The sequence below is a fragment of the Nesoenas mayeri genome, assembly GCF_963082525.1.
Source record: "Nesoenas mayeri genome assembly, chromosome: 2".
Lineage (NCBI taxonomy): Eukaryota > Metazoa > Chordata > Aves > Columbiformes > Columbidae > Nesoenas > Nesoenas mayeri.
The window spans coordinates 144,401,346-144,424,854 of record NC_137543.1 but is presented as its reverse complement, the minus strand read 5'-3'; the positions used below and the strand labels follow the sequence as shown (position 1 = coordinate 144,424,854).

Below are 23,509 nucleotides of genomic sequence, written 5' to 3'. Positions count from 1 at the left end.
TCTAAGATGCTTAAATTTCAGTGGCTGTGACACAAATACTGTTCAGTGACTTTGCAAGGAAAGTCACTAGTTTGCATTGGTATCTTACACCACAACACCAAAGCCCTCTCTGTCTACAACATACTGAGGGATGCATTCAGCACACGTTCTAAATCTGCCAGCACTGGCAATTTCCTGTGGCAGTGAGTCCCATGGATGAGCAACATATTCTAATGAGAGTGATTTCTTTCCGTTCTAGATTGCTGGCTTTTCCTCTTATATATTTTCTTTTTCTTTCTTTTTTTTTAAGTTATAATGAGAACAGAGTAATTCCAGCATCCGAACAGTCTGTGAGCCATGCTGCTGTTTTACCTTTGACCCAGTGGGTAGGAACCTCTTTTGAGAGATCTTATCATCAAGAGGTGTTTTGATAGTCACATAAAATATGTTAATTGGTTTTCACATATCCACCATTTCTATTGATTAGAGAATTCCAGCACCACAGTAAGGATACAATTTCCTTTTTCTGGAAGCATGCTGCTTAAACTGTGCAATATCATGATCTCCAGATGTTTTATTATTCTCTTTTTAATTATCACTCATATTAAAGGTAATGTGAATCATCTTTAGAAAGACAAATGCAGAAAATACAAACAAACTGACCACAAATTCGTAAAGCTTGCTACTTTTATGTTGGATCTTAAAGACAAAAAAAAAAGATGACACCGCCACCATAGACTATATGGCAATATATAAACTGAACTTACAAAAAATGAATAGAACTTATAAAACATACTTTTTATCTGCAGGAAAGATCACCTAGTTCTAGATTAAATCAAATGAATTAGTATTGGTGAAAGGAAAAGACTGGTATGACCTGATGTCATGATCAGCAGAGGATGCATATTTTTGAGAAATTTAGCAATACATTAACATACTGTCATAAGTGCTGTCTATGCTTTACATAAATTACTGATTTCTAAGGGATAAGAGGTGTCACCACAAGGCACCCACCCATTACTAGCTTTGCAGACAAGCAGTAGAAATCTATACTATCTTCATAAGAGCTATCCTAGCATTCAACATCTCAACTATTTTTATATTAAGAAACAGACTTCAGGAAGTAACCTGATAAAAAAAATGTAAGAAGAGCACAAGGGTCTTCTCAAGTTATGGAAATCATCTCTGATTACATGTCTTATGTAATTTACCATAATTAGGATAAGTTACTGTGCAGTGCAAGAAAGGATTATTGCTTAAATAAGGTTTTTGAGATAATTTCAAAGTCTCTACTTTTAAGGCTTAAGATATTCTGATCCAAAAGTGTCTGCAACAGAATTATACTAAATTCTTCACCTCAGCCACCAGACATGGTTGTGACGTGCACCTCTGGGAATGGAGCAGGAAGCTCCCTCAACAACCAACCATCTAGTGCAGGTTACCTGAACTCTGAGACTGCCACATCTGTCACATCCCAATGTCCTAGAGCTGAGGGCACTTTATGTTTTTCCATGCATTCATTCTACTCCCCAAAGAAAAGCTCATTAAAGCACTAACAGCTAACAGAACTGCCACTTTCTAGAGTACCCACAGAGAGGATGGCCCAGAAACTTCCCTTCAGTGGACTTACACACTTCTGCCTGCCCAGCTCTAGCCAACTTCAGATTCTTAACCTGAAACTTTCCTCCCTTCCTCATGTTTACTTTGAGCTGATTTTTTTTTAAAAAGGTGGGAAACAGCGTCAATTTCTCTGAGCAAGACTGGGAAAGAGAAGCAAACGGAGCAGTATCTTTCTTGACCACACTGAATCTGAGAATATGACATCCATAATTTGAGGCTACACCTGCAAACTCAGCAGCAATATGTATCAGGCATGTCCATTTTACTGTCCTATGAAAAGGGCCAAATCCTCCTTCTGAAGACTTGCAAAAAGCCTCTCAACTTGAATTTTCAGCAAAGACTACTATCAAATTCCCTCATAAATCCACTTCTGCTTTGAAAGGTATAAATAAGATTGCTCCCCGAACTGCTCCTAAAAGAGGAAAAAGAATTAAGAATAAAGTTTCTTTTTCCTGTATTTTCACTTATTTTCTTGCGGGTGTCGGAATAGGAAGAAAAAAAAAAAAAAAAAGGAGGAGAAAGTTCCCTTGATAGCCCACAAAACAATGAGACGACTTCAACTGTGACAAGAATAAAACCACTGAAACAGGAAGCCAAAACCAGCGTAAACTAGTGATGTGGAGAAAGAGCACAGGACTACAGAGATCCAAAATTAGGGACTAGACTAATTCAGAAAGTGAGAAAATAAAAACCACAGGACAGAAGCATCTGGAACATAAGGTGCTCTACGTTCAAAATCTGAAAAGATCTCAAGATTCCTGAGATTTCACATTCCTCTCTAGTTAACAAATAACTCCAAATCTATTGAAAAAAGACATCCTTATCTCCCTCTAAAAGCTGGATCAGACAAAGGAGGATGACCACCACTATATGAACGCTAAAGAAAACCCTGCTGTTTCGCCACTATTCCTAAGGGGAGTAAAGCCAAACCAACTTCAACAGGGACAATGGAAGTGATTAAAGCAAACTTATTTCACTTAGAATTGCAACTGAGCAGTAGCAACTATCTTCCCAGTTATCACATCTCCACCAAGGAGGCAGCTGTTTACTACACTGTGTTGAAGTGGATCTATCATGCCACCACAAATAAATCCTGGACTAAAAAGAGTAACAAACAGCAACTACTCAGTTCCCTGTCTCTGTGCAAGCCACGAGGGCTGCTCCAACAGATACTTCTTGCCCTGCTCCTTCTATTAGCCGCTTCTGTGGCAAAGGAAGTACAGCACATAAAGTAATAGATGGGAACTTAGAAGAAAATAAAACTGAAGCTGCAGAGGAAGAAAAACAGCATAAAAAGAAAGGAGAATCCAATAGAGAAAAAAAAATCTCTGCCCTGAGAAAATAATCTTTTGTATTGTATCTGTAAAACAGGTTAGTGACAAGTATATGCAATATTGCTTGAAACTGCCTCACAGATGTGCTCATGACAGTCACTAAGAGAGCACAGATACATTACATGGACCAAAACCAAAAACCAAACACACCAAAAACCCACACTACAAAGTCACAATTTGGTCACAGTGAACTTACAGAATAAGAATAAATCCTGAAAATTTCTGAATAAACTGAGATTGCTGAAATGTAAAGATCACACATTACTGAGTCATACAACACCAGCACCAAAGAGTTGATGAGCTACAAATAAAAAATTTTAAAAATTAAAATTTAAAAGGCTGTGTGTCTTAAAGAAACCACTATATGCCATTTCCACTCCCACTAAAAATACTATGGAAATGAGATGACAATATACTTAAATGATTTTTTTTCTTGAAAGGAATACAGGCAGAGAGTAACCAAGGACTGGAAGAAAACCCAGTCAAAAACATCTACTTCTATTTCTGCAGACTGACACTGCAGAGCAGATGGCCATAGAGCACTAGTTGGGTAATTTCACTCATTTAAGTCATCAAAAAGAACAGAGAGCTCAACCAATTTCAATCTTGACCCATGCAGCAAACTTTTCATTACAAAACATTAAATCTACTGAATCAATTTAAAAAAAAAAAAATCATTTTTAAATTTAACAACCACCATTTCCTGATAAGTAGAAAAAAAATCCTGCTGTATGATACCAAAAGATACTGAGGCATCCAGGTCACTGCGCTTTTTATGAATATACATTAATCACTAAGAACAACTAATCAGAAAGAGCAATACAGCAAACTGTTACAGAACAACAAAACAGGCTGACAAATATTTTTTGTTATAATTATAAAACACAAGGAAATCTTAAACTGAGCGTAGGACCTCAGAGTGGTACAATTTGTAACTTGGATTAACACAGAAAAAGTTAAGACAATATTCAAAATCCAAATGCAAGAAAGCGATTTTTCTCAACAACAGAGCACACATTACTATTCATGCAAAAGTTGAAGACACGCTTCCCAGAGAAAAGACAGTAGTTTGGGATACAGTAATTTGCTGTTCATGCAAAACAGGTAGTACCGACAAACACAACAAAACAAGAGCAAATATTTGTGTGGGCTGTACTTCTCTCCTGTATCCATTTTTTCTTGTATTCTTGCAATTGTTAAATGCATTGTTATCCTAATAAAGCCTCACTGAATGAAGCACTGTAACGTATTGGAGGCTATGCCCAAGACGTATAAAAAAGAAGACAGGATGCAAAAAAAAAAAAGGCGTTTTCAGCAAGTGGCATTTTTACTAGGCCACTGATTCCCACCTGGTGAGGAATACCAGCATTTCAATTCAGTTATGGCACAGCATGGAACACAAGCTAATAATCTCTTCTGGATTTATTAGATTGGAACAAAAATTAAGAGTGGCATGAGGGCAAAGAAAATGATACACAAAAGAAAAGTTGATTGCGATAAGGCCATACTGTGTTTTTTTCCTCAAATAAAAAACACACTATGGGAACTATCAGACTAGGCAACAGAATGAAAGAATCAAAATCCAGGATTTTCAAGTTGATTTTTTTTTTTAAAGCTTTAAAATAAGTGTTGTTTAGTTGCTGAAGGAAAAAGCAGCACTTTGGTGTTTTAACCACTGAAGTTTTAGATAGGCATAACAGTTATTAAAAAAAAAACACAACAAAAAGCACAATAGTATTGCCTGATAGTCTCATGACAGTTGCTTTCAATTGCTTGCAAGTTCTCTGAATACTATGAACAATTTTTTCTGTGTCAGAGGTCTACCATAACCTCCTAATCAGAAAAGTTCAGTCAATTTGGAGACTAATTGTATGGATTACTTTTTTTCCCCAAGACCAACTCTTTAGAATTTCTTAATACCCTCGCTTAAAAACAGAATTTTAAAAAAGACCAAAAAAAATATACAAGTTTATGATTTCCCCAAAATAATAATTACAAATGCCCAACAGAGATCTAAGAAAATTTAACAACCAAAATTGTGGACAAGTGCACCTTAGCAGCACACCTTGGAGGCTATTCTAGTTGCTAGTGCTATTCCAATTGCACATCTGCTATCCTGACCAAATAGCTGAACAACCAAGGTCTGGGCATATACTTGGTCTCTTAACTAACAGTTTAAATAAAACTCACTTTTGTACTTACTACTTTTTATATGCTATCGAGGCACAAGCTTACCTAACTTCTAAACATCGCATGTACACCTAGGATCTTGCCTGATTTTATTTTAATTAGAGGACTACATAAAAAATACATTAGGAGACCATTATTTGAAGACTTTCATAGTCAAGAGGTGGGTAAACACTCAGAATACATCCACAAGAGCCCAGTAACCATACACAGCACTCTGATGAAACTTTGCAGAACTAAGTAGGTAAACCATAACCCTTGAAATATAATCAGTTTTTTATGATAACTGCATGGGGGGGAAGGTTCTCTTAAACTGGAAAACAGCTACATAGTAAAATAGGTTCTCTTGACTGCAGCTCTTCAAACACTAAAAAAGAGCTCATGAACTGAAAGTCAAACAGCAACCTGGAGTCTAGGAAAAATAAAGGCATGTTACAGGTGGTTGCCGTGATTTAGTGTGAACCAAAGACACCTCCAGGAGGCAGACCTGCTTGGTATTTTCAGTTTTTGAAAGTTGGGAGAAAATTCACAACATACATCCATCTTCATTCTCCTCCATGCTAGGAAGTACTCTGTGAGCTCATTTTCCCCATGAAAGAGGAAAAGCTGTGTCCATGGACCTTAAAGTCAACTGACCACCTCTTGCCACCTCAGTTTCTTTGTAGGAAGTTTCTGTCAAAACTGATAAATCGGCAGGGTAAAAAACCCAGGAAAGTGACAGTTAAAGCAATTTAGCCTCAACTGGAAATTTCCATTGCCTACCTCTTGGATGTTACTGGACACCAGACATAAATGAAAAGTGCCAGTCTAACTGCAAATGGTGAAGACAGGCAATACGGAAGGGAAAAAAGACTGGGACAATAAATATAGGTTCCTTGGTTGTAGAGCATAACTTAAGAGACGCGTCATGCTACACAGCTTATCTGACGCATGGTGTTTGGCTGAAATATCAATGACTGTATAACGGTTCAGATGATGGGAGGACCAAGTTCAAATTTATACATTGACACCATTGATATAAGAAAAAACGAAGACTATGCCTTTACCAATTTCCAACTGGCAGACACTAGTTACCAAAATGTAGTCCTAAAATCACTGAAGCAGCACAGGACTTGATTAATTCTCTGTGCAAACACAGGAGTTCCCTCCTAAGGCTGTCAACAAAAAATTCTCAACCATTTGAACCTCCCTTTGTAGTTCAGAACCAAAAGACCCTTTAAATGGTAGTACCTGTGAATAAGATCCTGACAAGTAAATCTATGACCACTTGAAAACAAGGTAGGTATTGAGGTAAGATACATGGCTCCTTGGAAGGGAGGGTGGGGAGAAACACCAGACAACAAAAAAAAACCCAACACATCTTCCAAAAAACAGAGTCAAAGGAAGGGCAGGCATTTTAAACACTTAAGCTGTGGGGGGGGCTCTCCAGCTCAGCTAAACACTAAGAGCAAAGTGTGCACCTCCTAGGCTATACTTCACCTTTTTGTAACAACATGAAGAAAAATATATTATGGTATTTCTGTTCTTGTCTGTTAAATATGGGCTCTGTTCCATTGCTTTTTGAATCTGTTTATCCTCTGACAAAGTTTAACTAATACAAATGATATCGCACAGGTCTCGCTTATTTAAATTTTCCATGTCATTTGTGATTTTACAGAACTTTCTCAGTGTCCTTTTTTCAGGCCAAGAGTCCTACGCAATTTACTCATTCCTTATAAAGATGCTGTTCCTTGCCATTGTTCACTACCATGGACCTTCCTATACCTCTTTTGATACGTACTGTATCTCTTGTGAACAGAAACTGCCTTTTCCCTTTAACATGAATAACATTTGCCCTCTTACCACCTTGCCAACATAGGCCAGTGAGGTCTGATCTCAGCAGTTTGTGACAACTGTTTTTCATAATAGCTCACTGCGTAACGTAGTGTAACCAGTAAACTTGACTTCTGTTTCTCCTCCTTTTCCTAGATCATTTCTGAATATGTTGAGCTGTACAAAAGGCCATAACGCTGATCTTTCTAAAACTCTGATGGTAAACCTCTCCATCGTGAAAACTGAGCATCTACTTGTTTAGGGTTTTTTAAAATAATTTAATCTGCTGCCAAACTATGACACAACCTCTCCCCTTATCTCCAGACTGCTCAATTTAAGTGTCTTCAGTGAGTTAGGTTGTGGAATACTCTTTGGAAATTTAAAGAAAAAAAACAACACTAATGCAAACTGGTTGTGATTTCCCCTCACAAAAGCTATATTGTCTCTTTCTCAAAGCATTGTATTTTTAATTCATTTCTTTAAAATACTTTCTATCAATTTGTGTAACAGAGATGTCACCCAATTTTTTGTGAAACCGGTCAACAGGTTCTAAAGTTACAAGACAGAAGTCCTACTGACATAACACAAGCCTTATTTCTTTAGGAAACCAGTCCAGAAGAATTACCTAAAAATATGAAATGCCACCTATAACAACAAAGGGTTATTTGATACTGAAATGTATTCTGTGTTAGGCTTGCACAGAATATTTCTGCTGTACATGTACTATACACATGCATGAGCACGGACACACCATGCACGTAAGTATTTACGCATTAGACTTGATTTTAATTCTTCAGTTTTACATCCACTATCTTAAATCACAGTAGACTATATAAATTAAAAGTTGATGTCTTATATGCACACAAAAATGATATATTTGATACAGTCATCGTAAAACAGATTCCCATCAGAAAATTTAAAAGACAAGAAACACAAAGTATAAAAACATCATGTCCAATACAGTATTTCTTCACACTTATTCTCTAATCGTGGTGGCTCTCTGCAACTATACCTTTGTATTCTCTTCCCTTGATAAATGTCATCTTGCCCAACTTAAATTCATACAAAATACTACCATAAAGTTATTTTTTCTGGTTCATTACTTCAAGTACGTCACCTTTCTGCACTCCTCAAGTGCCCCCTTATCACTTCACGATCAAACATTAACTATGTATCTTCATTTGTATGACCTTTCAAATGCAAACCTGTAGCATAAATGTCAACTTTCATTTGTTATCTAGATGTCGGCCACCTCTTTTCCAGGGCTAGCCTTAGTTTGTCAAATTTCCCAAATAAACCTCTCTGTTCTTTAACTGATACCAGCACTTTCACCTGAGACATGCAAAACTTTACGTGTTTTCCTCTTTTAAATCTTTTCTTAAAACATTGTTCTGATAACAGAAGTTGGTTAGAGCACTGATAAATTGTAACCAGCATTTATGCTACTAATCATCATATAGTTGTTATTACTACATATTTCCACAGACCATTTAAAAAAAATCTGTGTGCTCTCCAAAGAGAGGACTATGTAACATTATGGGGACCTTCCAGCCACTGTAACATTTTCGCAACAAATACAATGCTTATTAACCTATTTTCCAAACAAATTATTGTTTCTTTTAACATTGAAAATAACCAGGTCAATAACATGGTTTGCTATCTTAAACTCTTGTGATAGTTTACCTGAGTTGCAGCAACAACAGTAGTTATAGAAGGCGCAGTTGAAGGTGATAGAGCTCCCACTTGCTGCAAGTGGCCTGAAGCCTGCTGAGGTAAATGAGAACTGGAAACGGGAGTGCTAGATCCTGAGCCAGATACTGCATTTGGAAATGATACTGCTACATCATTGCTGCTAAAAATACCTGAAAAAAATTACAAAAATGATTACATGCATCTCTCTCTCTCCCCCTCCCTCTGTTTTCTAGTAACCATGTAAATATGCAGTAGAAAATTAATCAAGACAAATAAGACCACTTAATGCAGAAAGTTCCTGTGTTGAAATTCTAACCATGCCGACTGATAAAAGTGCTCTCATCACTTGACATTCTATAGTTCAGGGAACACAGACTGATTCAGTTTTAAGTTTTTGTAAGACATATGTGATAAAGCAAATATTTATGTGCATTACAAACTGCTCAAATATTAACAGTAGCAGAATATTTGGCTAAAATGCCTGCCTTCGACTGAGTCTGCTATCAGGGTTTGCTCTTCCAATGAATTACTGTAAAAGTTAAAGTAGATAAAGAATGAAGTATTGGGCTATGTAACTGAACATATACAATAAAAATAGAAAAATACTTTTTAACTTTGCAATTTTGGCAAGTAAGGATTGTTTGTGTATTTTCAGAAAAACACTGACAGCAAGTCTGAGGACCCAGTACTCAGATTTGCTGGTAGAACTGGTGGTATTTCATTTATTCACAAACTAAAACTCCATCCACGATCTAAGAATGCTTGACTAACATTTACTTGTTGGCTGTTCTAGCAGAAATGACTAAACACGTTAATGTTAGTCAGACGGGTATGTTAGCAATTTAAATAGGAAGAGTTCATACCCCTCTGTGAAGCCATTACTTCTGTTTGTCTACATGCAGGGGAAAGTTCATTATATAGGTTGGGAAAAAACCCTATTGACCAGAAGCCCAGGACAAGAAGTAGTACCTGTCTATGAAACTGTTAGGCTCCACGTGCATTAGATAAGTGAGCTGTCAGCTGGCCAAGGAATATCAAGCATGGTAGCACTGAACTGCAGTTAGAGGAAGAGTGCCACAGGGAGTAAACAGAAGTAGAATGAACATGGTTAGATCAAAAAAAGCAACAGAACTGAAATGCCAGTTAGAAGCCAAAGGTGGAGCTAGTTTGTCAATCATACAAATAATGATTTGAAGAAGGCAGTGACAGTAATAAGATACGCAATGTTAAAACACCACTCGCCACCCAGCAACCCCTCTGACCACAGGCAGTCGGGAGAGGCTAACGTCATCTGAACCCACACGTAATATGCAAACACCGATGCATCTTAAAATTCCCTGCCTCTATTAACTGCCAAGAAAAATTGAAGAGAAAAACAGCCAAACCCAGTAGAGAAAGGTATGAAAAAACCAGCTGAAGACACATTCTGACAACATTGCTTTCCTGCTAACCGAGGGTAGTGACTCCTTAGCATCTCCCCCATCTCTCCATCACAGCACAATTCCATACCTGCTCTGCTTTTCTGCTGACCTTCATATTTTTTCCCATTTAGTGCAACTTCCTCAGCCATCTCCCCCTCCATTTTTTGGTCACCATCCCAAAAATCTACAGTTATGGGACTACTTAGCAGTTGAGATCCTTAAAGTGTTCACTTTGTGATGATCCTTCTCCAATTATAGCTACCTTGTCTAACTAGACAGTAAATTCTATGGATCCTGCTCTAGATTTATCCCTACACATCACCAAAATGAACACGATTAACAGCCTCACTACTGAGCATATTCTTAAATGAAATCTAATTACAACCAAAAAACCTGAAACATACTGCAGGTCCTCACATGATTTTTTTAAAATATGCTTTCCATCAGAGATTTTGAATTAATAAATGGATGAGATTTTTGATCCTTTGTATTTTGAATACGGTAAAACAACTAAACATACAAAAAAACCTTGAAAAAGATGAGATTCTCATGCAAGTATCTGGCTCCAGGAACCGTGAATTTTAAGGGTAAAAAAAATGAAATATCACAACACTTATCATCAAATCATAAGAGCTTGTCACCACAAATGCTATCACTCTCATAAAATGTCAATGATAACAAGTGGAGAAAACAAAATTTTTTGTGAGAGTAAAATAGTAAAAAAAGAAATATTTTGCCAGAAAGGTAAAAGAACCCCAAAATTGTAAAGCTACTGCAGTTTTTTTTTCTTAATTTTTCAATATCTTACATATTCAACAACTGCAGAGTTGCTGCTGCTTCTATTTTAATGATAAGGTTTATTCTTCCTCTTAAAAATAAAGTGCTGGAATACACACAGATAGTTATAAAATCAAGGCCAAAAAAACTATTTCAAAAGAAAGACAAGTGGTAAACCAGTTTGCCAGTGGAATGAGGTAAGCTATTTGCTGCTAGAAATAGTAGTTGCAGTAGTAGTACTAACAACACTCACTATTTGTTGCTGTTGTGAAATACTGGACAAATATGACCTATCTGCCCACTCTGGGCTAAGTATTTCCATTTAGCAATACCTTACTTAATACATAAAATACACGCACCTTCTGGAACTAGTCATGCAACCAAGATATTACTCAATGCAAGTACTCAAATAAGAACTGTATGCTGAACATACAAATAAATCCTTGCTTTTCACACCATTTCAAAGATACCTGTATAAAAATTATATGCACATCATATTAGAACACCAAGAAAGTCCATACTTAAAACGTCTCAAACATATCAAGTTGTCCTTTTGGGATTTTAGGAGAGATAAATCACTTTCTGGATCAGGAAGGAATAACAACAAAAGCCTGAACAAATCACTATAAACCACATTAATGTTTAAAACAAACAAACCACCCTGAAGTCCTTCCCACATTACTGAAAAGCCAAATAGCTCTAGCTTGTCATGAATGGCAATTTGTAATTTGCCGGAGGCATGAACAGCGTGGTTAAACACAACTTCAGCATTTTCAACAGGACACAGTTCTTCAGCTGCAGGTGCAAATAGGCATGTAACACTGGTCAGGTAAAGCCTGACTGTGCTTAATGCCGCTAACACAGCTGCAGAACGCGGCTTCTGGTTCTGGCAGACAAAATGCACATAAAGCCCATGCTGCTGGAGTGAAAGGCTTAACAAAAGGGCCAGTTTAAAAAAGGCATCTCTGAACAACAACTAACTGCCTGCTTAGCACAGAACAGTAGTACTATAGAGCAAGAAACATATCAGATTATGCAGGCTGGAAAAAAATGCATTCTTTTTGGTGACAATCAACAATGAAATAGATAATAGAGGAAATAAAAGAACTTGAAGAATAGTGAAAAACAAAATAGCCACAAGTCAGAACTAGCTATACAGCAACATACACCAAACACGCAGAACAACCTTAGCGATTTTATTAAAAATCTCAAAAATAAGTAGTTCCATGAGCAGAAGAATTAACAAAATATTAAATTCTGAGTTTCAACAGTGTTGCATCTCATAGATGACATCAAGCTTTCCCACCACAATTTCTGTACCTAGCCACAAAATCAGCAGTTTCTATTTTCTAGTGCTACAGCGCCCTACATTATTCAGCTCCCTCACTTTCCCTTCCTATGCTGGAGATTGCCTAGTCTAGCGAGAGACAAAAACAGGCTGTGGTTACTCTTGTAAACATGTACTGTCCATCCCTATTACAGGAACTTAGGTATTTTACACTCCTTTATCAAGTTTGCTCAAAATTGAAGAACAAGCCCCATGCCTGTGGGCCAAAATCAAGAGAAGCAACATGTAGACTCATTCCTTAGGAAGCCAGAAAGTATTCTCCCTACCATAAAGATGTATTTTTTTAAAAAAGGTCAGTAACTTTGAACTCTTGCAACAATTGTGAAAAGAGGACATTACTTGAGATATTTGTCAAAGGTTGCTGATCCCAGCACTTTGCTAAAATTTAAGGAATAAGCAGAATCTGGTCAAAGAGTTGAGGTTTTTTAAATGTAAACCTGCAACCCCACAAAAGTTGTGCAGAACTACAGAACCTTCCTACCTGGAGGAGGACAGACAGACATGGGACAGAAAATTTTGAGTTATAAGAAAAAGAACTTTAGAAAACATGAAGCTATATACACATCTTCAGTACCTTTACTTCCTGCGATCTCAAAAAGCCTCCCCAAAAACCAAGATGACTTTTTATCTAGAACATAATGCAAAACTGACTTCAAATGAAGCAGTCCATTAATCGGTAACCAAACAGGTAGAAACATTGATTAGGTTTAGTTAAGCAAGAAAGAACATTTCTATTCCAGCAGAATGTTAATAGTGGAAGAAATTTCCCACTCTTGCTTATTTTGTAGTATCAACATGAGGTAAAGTGAATCTAATGCTAAACACAAGCAAACAAACACAGATTATTGTGACAGAGTTGTCTAAAAAGAGAAGAAATAGAATTGTGTTTGAAACTGTTAAACTAGCAACAATATTTCATTTTACTTGATTCAAGACAATGAAACTATAGTTTGGATGCTAAGCCCAGCCTGTTTCTTTAATGAAGAAATTTGAAATCTAAGAATCAAATAATCAAGTTGTTTTCCTGCTGATGACAGCAAAGTGGTAGAGTTCACTTTCAGATAGGTTTCTAGAAGATTCTGCAGTAACAGTTCTAGAAGTGCACAGAAGCCATAGTTACTGGTGTGCAGGCTGATAACAAGCCAGAACTTCCGTTCCTTTCAGTGCCTGGGGGTCCTTTTCTGACGGGAGGCACAGCAGCCTCTGTCGCAGATTAACAGTCAATACCGTCCTTGTATGAACGGCATCCTGTCTCCCCTCTGTTAGGAGGTAGAAGGAAAAAACGCTCCCAGACTCAAAGTAGCCAAAGAACAAAGACCGCTGGTGGTGGAGGGGAGGAAGGAAGATACAAAATACAGGCCTACATGCTTTTGAAATGGAACAACTATTCTAGTTTCATAGCTATTGACAGAAGGCTGACTGCTGTAATTATTCCCTTTGAAAATACTCCACATATTGGATTGATATTCAGAAACCAAAATGCTTCACAAGTACCTTCACAAAACTGAGGAACGCAATTCATCATGGCAATGTCACGTATATGATAAATCAGTGATCTAAGAACAGGGTCATATCATCTGAAGTCTGCTATCAAACTCCATTAAAATTAACCCCAAATCCTTGACAGCTCAGCTAGCAAAAGATCTTTAGTCAATCTCTTCTGCCCGCTTCCATTCCTGTGTTCACGATCCTCACTGTACAGCTATCCACAGTCATTCATAAATGTATTCAGTAGCGGGGTGGCAGGTGCAGGACCAGAGCTGATCCATGTGGCTACTGAAACAGCCTACATCTGTGTTCAGCTAATCCCACCTGCTACAGGAAACAAGATTATTTTATACTTGGTCCCACATTTATTAATGACCACAGGTCAGCAGTGTTACGGGACTCACTCTTCAGTACACTGGAACAGTGAGGAATACATCCACCATCTAATAGGAAACAACATGAGTCAGTATACATTCCGCAATTAAACTGTTGTTTCCACAGGTAGATTTTTAAGTACAAGATTTCAAAACTGCCTAAACCACTGTCAGAGTGTGCCTACTCCTACCTGGAATTAATCCAAGCTCCTACAGGTCTTGCACTACAGCCCTCCACTGCAGAAGGGCTCAAACCCTCGTCTTTCATAGACTAGCCAAGGTGAATTTGTTCTCTGAGAGGACAGGTCTGAACATGATATGAAGAGACAGATGAATAAGACACTGGACTAGGAACACAGGGAGAATGGCATCGTTTTTCTAGCCCAGTACATCCATCTGCAACAGTGACCAACAGCACAGTGACCAACAGCAGCTGCACAGAGAAATCTTCCAGTCTCTAGAAATCTATAACTTACAGGTTGTGAGCTTGAGGAATGGCCTCTGTAATTATTGCCTTAAATCTGCTTTGAACCCTGCCCCAAAGAATTTCTTCCAATCCTTTCTGAACAGTTGTAACTTTTCATACCATGTCCCACGATTATATCTCAGTTAAACTTTTTTTGGGGGTGGGAGTGAAGATAGAGATGACACAGGGACAAACCTCCTTTCATTTGTTTCTTTCAGAAGTTCCAATTTCCCACAATAAATCTTTGAGATGCTTTGCAATTGCCTGTTTAAGGTTCACATATATAATTAATTCAGCTTTATGAAATATGACAAGTTAAGAATTTCATATTTATTCTAGTCTGATTCAACAAATTTTGAAGTATTCTTCTATAATAAGAGCAATAAGATAAAGAGCTCCATGATCATATCTGAGAGACATATGCTCAGCACTACAGGAAAGACCTGTAGTTCAAGTGTGTCACAGCACAGAAAGATCTCTGCAAGAAGAAAAAGTTAGACAGATATGGAAGAACAATTGACAAGTAGATCTTAACTTTTATTTAGATGTTTGCTTTTGTCATGGTGAGCCAAGACATACAAGCCTAAATTACTTAAATATGACATACTACAACAAAGTAGTTCTAGGCTCACTAAACAAGCATTCCTGAGTAGGAACATGACACTTGTGATCTACGCTTCTTAATGATTTCCAGGGAGAACTGAAATGTGTTTGCTTAAGATCTCTGAAAACCTACCATAGTTTCAAACCATTCTGACAGCAATCTATCTTGGTGCTGAAATGGTGAGACACGGGAAGTACGAGATTCCTCTTCATTGGTAACATAATATAGTCTTTTAAAGGAGTTTCTACTTCAAGTTTTCTCTCTTTTGGATTCCAGTGATCTGAAGTTGGTGTGTTTGAAAAGATTCTGCAGGATGCTTGATTAAGCCAGAATTTCCAAAAAGAGGGCTATTAGGGGGGCTAACAAATAACAATGGCAATTCTGTGGTGACTAGCTACTTCTGGTGGTGGGGAACAGCTGTCGCCCGAACTGCTGAAAGACTACACATAGCCGTCATTAGCGACAACTAAAGCTTTAAAGTGGCATTCTAGAAACTCATGGACAGGTAGTAAACACTTAAGGTTGTAATATTTGACAACTGAACAATAACACTCCATTATTCAATACTCCGAAAGAAATTGGCATAAAGAAACTATTTCAGGATGACTTTGTAATTTGTCCTTCTCTTGTTCTTCCTTTTTTAAAATTTATATGGCTTAGCCGAGTGCTATTCTCCCCATGCTTCAAGGCAGGCAGATGCCTTTTTAGCAACACTGCAGAAGTCTGCTCAAGTTGGGCTGAATTAAAAATTTTAACTCATTCATGGTCAGTAGATTCTGACTAGTTTACGTTGCCTTAGCGTAGAACAGAACCAGCATAAACAGAGACCTGAAAAAAGGAACAGGAGTAAGAAACAGAAGACAGAAAAAGTAAGAATAGGAGCCACAGAAAGGCTACAACCCAAACCATTACAATTTACAGCTAACTCTAACATAAAATACAACACTCAGGTCATCACTCCCCACAGTCTTTTTTTTAAAGTATGCACTAAAATCCTCAACAGATATGAATCTCTGTACCCCCTCTCCTGCTTTCCAGTGGTAAGCCCATAAAAATGCTGCAGAGGAGATGAGACTTCAAGGTCAAGTCAAAAAAGTTTTACTGTAAGGTCCAGAGTAAGACCGAGAAGGACAAAGCACAAAGTTATAACAGCGAATAGCAGTGAAAACTTTACATCGATCAACTGCAATTTTTCAGTTTTTTTTAAACAAGTTTTTTAAAAAGCACGAAAAACATAGTAAGTTGACCATTAAACTGAGAAACAAAGCACTGAGTACTAAGTCGCTTCCTGGCAAAACTGCAGTGTGCCTGTTCCACCCGGAAGCGTCTTGACTCTTTCTACTAAGACGGGAATCTTCATGGGAAGATACAGCCTGCACGACTCCAACTTCTAGTCTGTTTTTGAACTGATTCTTTCAAACATGTTCAAGTCTTTAGCTATCGTCTTTCCTCCTTTACACTTTGTCAGCATTAAATTCAACTGACAGGCTTCAACCACCACCTTTTAAACTAACATAACTATCAAATGAACCTCTCTGCTTCAAACTTGTATTCATCTCCACTCAAACCAAAACTCCGTTTCTTTTTTCTTTTTGGTAATTTCTTGCTGATGTGCAGCCAACTTAAACTCAGTGCAATGGAAAAACAAGCTCCTGATACACTGTCTCAGTCAAAGCTCTTACAGACAATGACTCTTTATCTGACTCATAATCTGAACATGATGTTGGAGTAAACTATTTCCTATATTTAAATAGTTATCTCTATATTTAAATATTTATCTCAAGTTCAAATACTTTCTTTTCATCCTGTACACACAGGGCAAGATCTTTCCTTGTTGTTCATCTTATCAAAATTTCTACCTACCCTCATTGATTTCACCCATCTGTAGGCCTCTGCCAAAACAGGAGTATGGAAAAAACCTGCAAGGGGAGGGGGGCAGGGGGAGAGGTAACCAACCTGCAAAAATCTTACTTAGAGAAACATGGGAAGGTAGATAAAACACACACCACCGCCCCCTCCATAAAGGGGAAGAAAAAAAAAAAAGACATCAAACAAGAAACACAGGCAGACTAGATGATAAATCCTGTCCAAACAATGTTCCAAAACATACATGTACACAACATTATGCTTCCCCACAATACAAAGCACTATTATTGCTTGACAAGAAAGAAAAACATACACCATTAAGTAAGTAGTATTCTCTATGCCCTTCCAATTTCTACGAAGGAATACACCACCAGTTAAAAAAAAAAAAAAGGCACAATGTGGAAAGAAGTCATCACAAATGGGGTTCCATCAAATTCTATTCTGCACTGTTGTGAACCTATCCCTCTTCAACATTAAACAGCAAAAAGGCTCTGCTTATAAAACAGCAGAAACTCACCAAGTCCAAATTCAGCACACTTTGTCAGATACCCTTCAGATGTTTTATTTTTGTTCAGAAAAATGGTGAGCTTGCTTTCCTTCATCTCAAAGCTGGTTCAGAGCACTGTACACCTGGGAGAGTGAGAGGGAAACCCTATATCAAAAGGAAAAAAGCTAAACCTATTTTACTAAAGCAAAGCAAATCTAGAGAAATTTCAGTATTTCTCACTGCATGTAGACTATGAAATATAAATTTAATGTCATAATTTTAAAAAAAAAAATATTATTTAAGAGACCCACCACTATAAAAATCTGCCTAACAGATGTAATTCATCGCTCTGACAGTGTGAAAAAGCAAAGTCCTACAAAACCTTAATGACTGCAAAGTTAAAATGTCAAGAACTTCACCATGCAAAGTTTAAACATTTAAATTATTTTTCACATGCTGAACTCCAAGTCAATACAATTTGCAATGTATACAACACTGCTCTTCCAACATACATGTACATCATTAAGCAAATTACTTTATTTGGCTGACACCAATGGATTTAAAAATTCCCATTTGTATTAACAGATTGCCTGACACCAATTAAATAGAATATTGAGAAATAAACTTAATCTTCTTCAAAACCAGCCTTATGAGGGGTTTTAACTGTAAATATGGCCTCCTAAATCTTTCAGTAACTTGTGAATACAGCTATGATTGTTTCCTACGTATGAACAAAAGTCTTGAAAAAGTAACCCAAGTTCTAATTTAATAAGATACATTTCATTTCCACTGGCTATGAGTGAGTATAGAACTAGGGGTATAAAGCCAATACTGAATACCAAAGGGAAGCGGCAATTAGATACATTAAAGATTCAATATTGCTCCCTCTGAAACTGATAGTCCTGTTATCAGTGACACAAATGGGCAGCATCGGGCTGTCAGAACAAAGAATGGACAAAACACAGCTACCTTCAGATGCATTACTTGTAGTAATTTAAGTAGTCAGGAAGGCAAGTGGGAGAATGCCTGAAGTAGATACCACTATAACACACCTATGAATGGAGCACAGAAGAACAACTAGAAACACTATTCACAAAATTAAAGAAAAGAATCTCAGAACTAGAATAAAACTGTTATCATTTTACTGCACACATACAAAAAGATCATAAAAAGAGAACTGAGGAACTATTGACCTATCAGGCTCCTGCAGACAATCTACAAAGTTTTCACTCAAGTACGGAACAATTGACTCACTGCAGACCTGTATTTCACCCAATCCATAGAATATGCAGACCTTCAATCAGGCGTCTCCACAAAAGGCTACCCTTTGTGATAAACGAACCTCTGAAAACCATTCTAATATAACTTACCATTATGTATGGTATTCATCAACTTTGAGAAAGCTTTTGAGTTAGGAGAAAAAGGGCTTCATGTTAAGATCATGTTTAACAGACACACAAAAGAATATATGTATAGACAGGAATTTCAGTGAACAATAATATACCTGAATACATCTTTCTTGTATTAGAGCTCTGATCATTCACAGTAGCTCAAATTGTAAAATGGATTTATTTCTATCTACTATAATTTTTTACTTATATTTCTTTTGTCAGTGTTTGTTAGCTTTTAGATGTCAAGTATAAGAAGATTTCAGCACATGCCAACTAGCTGCTTTCTAAAGCTACTATTACAAATAAAGTCAAATACTTTCTTCCCAACAAAAGACTGATTTTAATTTCGTTGTCCACAACAAGTGTAGAAACTTAAACTGAAGCTGCCTTGCTAATTTTAATCACGCATATTTTTTTGCTTCACTGATAGACTGAGACAAACAGTAGCATCTCCTGGACTTCAGGGAGCTCAGCTGAAGAAGAACTCAAATGTGTGGAGAGAAGGAACGTTCAACTAATGGTACACTAAAGGAAGTGCTCACAGGAACTTCCTTTCCTTCGAGGGTTGGGGTTTTTAGAGAATACGGACCTCTGACCATGAAGTGCCAGAACACATTGACATCCTCTGCTGGGCAGCCAGGAGTCCCTGTAGCTCAGCTCCCACAGCAAGCCAACACCTGCGCCCAGCTGCGGACCGGTGGCAGCCATGCAGATGGCTCACCTCCCTCTTCCACTTACGCCATGCATCTATTCATACTTAGGATAATGACCTCATGACTACAAAATTATTTTAGTTTCAAATCACTAGTTCACTCTTTTATGCTACTAATGAACAAAACCCTCAGCTTACATGCCTGGTTTGACAAAATGATCAAGTGAATGATTTTGCAGGCAAGAGTGTCACAAACACCTCTGTCGTACTTCGGTGAGCAAATTTTCTATTTGCATCAGCCTCTGGGGTCTGACTGTAATAACTGCTCATGTTCCAAGAGGGTGACTGTCCTTATGCTTTATTTTTCTCTTCTTTATTCTGCCCACAAGTGGCAGCTCCTAAAGAGCTGTTTTAAGCCATTTTTAACTGCCAGGCTCTTCTGAACATTGGGATTCCAAAAAAGTGAACTAACAACAAAGAAAATTTAAACTTTTCTCATTGATACTAGCATACTACAAAACTAACTCAGAAGTCATTTAAAAAAATCCTTGCCTTCTAACTACTCCCTAAACTTGAACAACTAGTCAAAGTTATTTCCACAGAAAAAACTTTCAAAATTTATATTTTACTTAAAACATTTCAGATCAAGTCTGTAATGTAAAAACAAACAAACAAACAAACAAAACCACACCTTCTCAACATTTTTCAGAGAGCTAACAATATACAAAAATATAATCAAAACTACTGCTTTTTTTTCCTAAAACGCACAAAGTTAATATGGCCGGGATCATCTACATTATGCTATTGGACAAATTCTGGCTCAGGTGCAGGGGACACGGTGCAACCCCTGTCTGTCATCCTTCAGAGCAGAATCATTTCACCCACATCAACTCTCAACAGTCTTTATTTGGTTATAGTTATATATTTGTTCCAGTTATGCTCCATTTTTCTGCACAAGAAATAGCAGCAATTGTGATCCACCACTGCTTTGCATTTTAAGGAAAGCCCCTTTCAAATTTAAGGAACTGTTGGGTAGGTTTTGGAGAAAGGCTTGGGGTGGATTTGATTGCCTGAAGCGATACCTTTTGCATTTGTTTCTTTAAAACTGCACCACACAGGAGCTACCATTAACCCAAACCATCACATACATTGTATTCCAAAGCATCACTCAGAGCTTTCAGAAAGTCTTAAAGCAGAAAACACTAGGTAAAATTTACTACTAACAAGATACACACTTCATAGACAAATGAGGAAGAGAAGCTGCTAAAAAGAGCTGACAACACAATTCAGCAGACCTAGTCAGCAACCTGAGCTTAAAACAAGTGATTGTCTGACAACTCAAAAACATACATAAAAACAAAGATGCAGTAGAATCCCTTTCAAACTACGGCTCCTAGATGTGGAAAAAAAAGTCACAGTATATAGTCTTCAAGAGAACAGTGCCAATTCCAGGACACATGACTTACACTTTAATAATCCGCTACTGTGCTTATCAGAATGAACTTTTCACAACAAGCATGTGCTACAATTGAATAAATATGTGAGAAAAGGATTCACACCTTTGATTCTTACTTTGAAAGTCTCTTTTTAATCCTTAAGATTCCCTACAGGAAGTAAAAAGACTGTCATGCAATGATGAAAAAAAAAATATAGCGTTACGAATTATCAGAAGGGAACAGAGAACAAAACAAAAAGCATAATGATGCCACTTTAAAAATTCCTGTTGCACCTACATTTCAAATACTACCTACACTTTTCAAAAAAGGATATAGTAGCACTAAAAGAGATCTGAAAAGGCTAAAAGGATATAGTATGAATGACAAGAAGGTACTAAGACATCTAGGTCTAAATAAGATAACGGGGAAATGACAGAAATGTATCAATTATGAATACTGTAAAGATGCTGAATATTTGTAATGAATATTCAAGGGTTTTAGGAGTGTCAAAACATGATCCGCAACAGCTGCAAACAACATTCATCCTTTCACAATGTATAAAGATACAAAACTAACTTCTCACGTTTCAGATATTAACAGTATAAATAGTTTCAAAAACTATTAGGCAAATTCGTGGAAGAGACTGATTCACGGAAAACATCAAACAGCTACAGATATCCAACCTTGAGATGAGATGCAAGGAATCCTAGTAAGAAAATGTCCTGTTAACCGAAGTCCTTTGAAACAAACTCTTCTAACACAGACCTCATCCAGTTACATGATGAAGGGCAAATACTAGATCAGCCCTTCTTGTGACTGGTGGGGCTAATTGCAGACTCGCCCAAGCCTCCACACAGAACAGAAGCAGAACTGTTCCGCTACCACTATTCCCTTCCACACTCCATAAATCAGTAGAAGGCAGATGAAAAAGGTGTTTTATTCTGGAAGGAAAAAAAGAGCTACTGTCTGGGTTCCTGTTATAACTGCCCCTACTGGCAGCTACCTCCTTCCTGACTGTTCCTGCACTGAAGGACCCTCCTAGCCACCCAGCTTTCTCCTGTAGTGTACAGCAAGCTCTTGACCTCCGACATGCTGTCAAGAAAGGTTAGAAATAGTGAATGGTAGTCATATATGCCAAAAACATATACGCTATAATGGCTGGACTTCACATTATTTGTTTTCCTTTCTTTTCCATCTCTGCTGCCTTACGCACTTTTCCTCTCAGTCTTGGCTGAATCCTTCCTTTCTTCATCTGATCCTTATGGTAGTTGCCACAGCTTGCTTTAAAAACTTATAATTATTCTTCCTTAAAAATCAATCTTGCTCAGGAAGACTTTGTTGCTTCCAGCTCATTCATTTCAGTTAGTTTCAAAACATCTCAGAATTGACTGGGTATTAATACCTACATCCATGTCACCATCCCTATTGTTCATTACCTGTTTTAAAGGGAATTGGTCACACATACAGAAACTGAAGTTAAGCTTTAAGCTTACCAAAATTTCCATAGCAGAAAAAATGCCTAGAGAATATCAATGACTTTGTGATTTTGGCCCCTGAAAGGATGTTGTTGCTGTAACCAACCACTAAATCCTTCAGATTAGACATTAGTCCATGACAGTTACCACACAATTACATGAAAGCTAACTATATTGACAGCTTATGAGTTGCTTTTTCTGTTGTTGGAGAGGGGATTGGGGAATGGGGTCTTGGTTTTTTAGTTTAAATTTATTTGGAACCTCTAGTGATTCTTGACAGGAAATTCTTCTTGTAAATGTTCAAGACAAATACAAATTGGAAATAGATACAAAACCAAGTACAAAGGATCTAATCAAATTACTTAGAGTGAAACCCCAGATACATGTTCATATTCTTCAGCTCTTTTCCCAGCTTCTATGAATCTCTTCTCAACTCAAGTTGCCAGAACTACACCGGTCCCAAGCCCATAGATGCTCACTCTTTTTGACAAAAAATACTGGGTTTTTTTTTTAGTTACTTAGTCTAATGAGAACTCTCTTCAGAAACTTTTTACCACCGCATGTAATTCTCCCTCACGCAAACATCTGCAGCAAGCTGCATCACTGTCAAAATTAACAATTTTTATAATGTTATCCTTATGGCCTTCTCACGGACACTTTACATACCTACCAGATCTGACACAAAAAATGAAGAATTCTATTTAAAAACTGGATTAAATATATAAAATGAACAATATGAAGTAAGGAGCTTGCATCTAAATTAGGTGTTAAATCCCAGTTTAGTTAAAATGGACATAAAAATGCTTTAAATTCGGGATTAGACAAGAAGTAGCTTTTCTAATAATATTAAATAGTTTGTTTCATTTACTATTTCTTGCATAACGACCACAAAAGCACTGAGTAAGAACTATTTTGCTAAGTGTTTTGACAGGACCCTTCATGTGTACAGCATACCTGTGTATCTAACTCCTACGACACTTTTTCAATTATCTCAAATCCTCCTGAAAGAGAGGTTTATTTAAGGAATCTTCTGGAAATACAATGCTGTCTTATCTGTGCCAAGTTTACATTTTATTTATGCTGGGGAGATTTATTAAAAG

General features: G+C 37.2%; 1 protein-coding gene across 6 annotated transcripts in view; it reads right to left on the bottom strand.

Moving 5' to 3' along the window:
- MLLT10 (MLLT10 histone lysine methyltransferase DOT1L cofactor) overlaps positions 1 to 23,509 on the bottom strand; it is a 130,284-nt gene that overhangs the window by 28,689 nt on the left and 78,086 nt on the right. For all 6 annotated transcript variants that reach the window (XM_080338565.1, XM_080338568.1, XM_080338567.1 and 3 more), the window contains one exon: positions 8,616 to 8,794. In XM_080338565.1, coding sequence (XP_080194691.1) covers positions 8,616 to 8,794 — 179 coding nt within the window. The remainder of the gene's footprint in view (positions 1 to 8,615; positions 8,795 to 23,509) is intronic.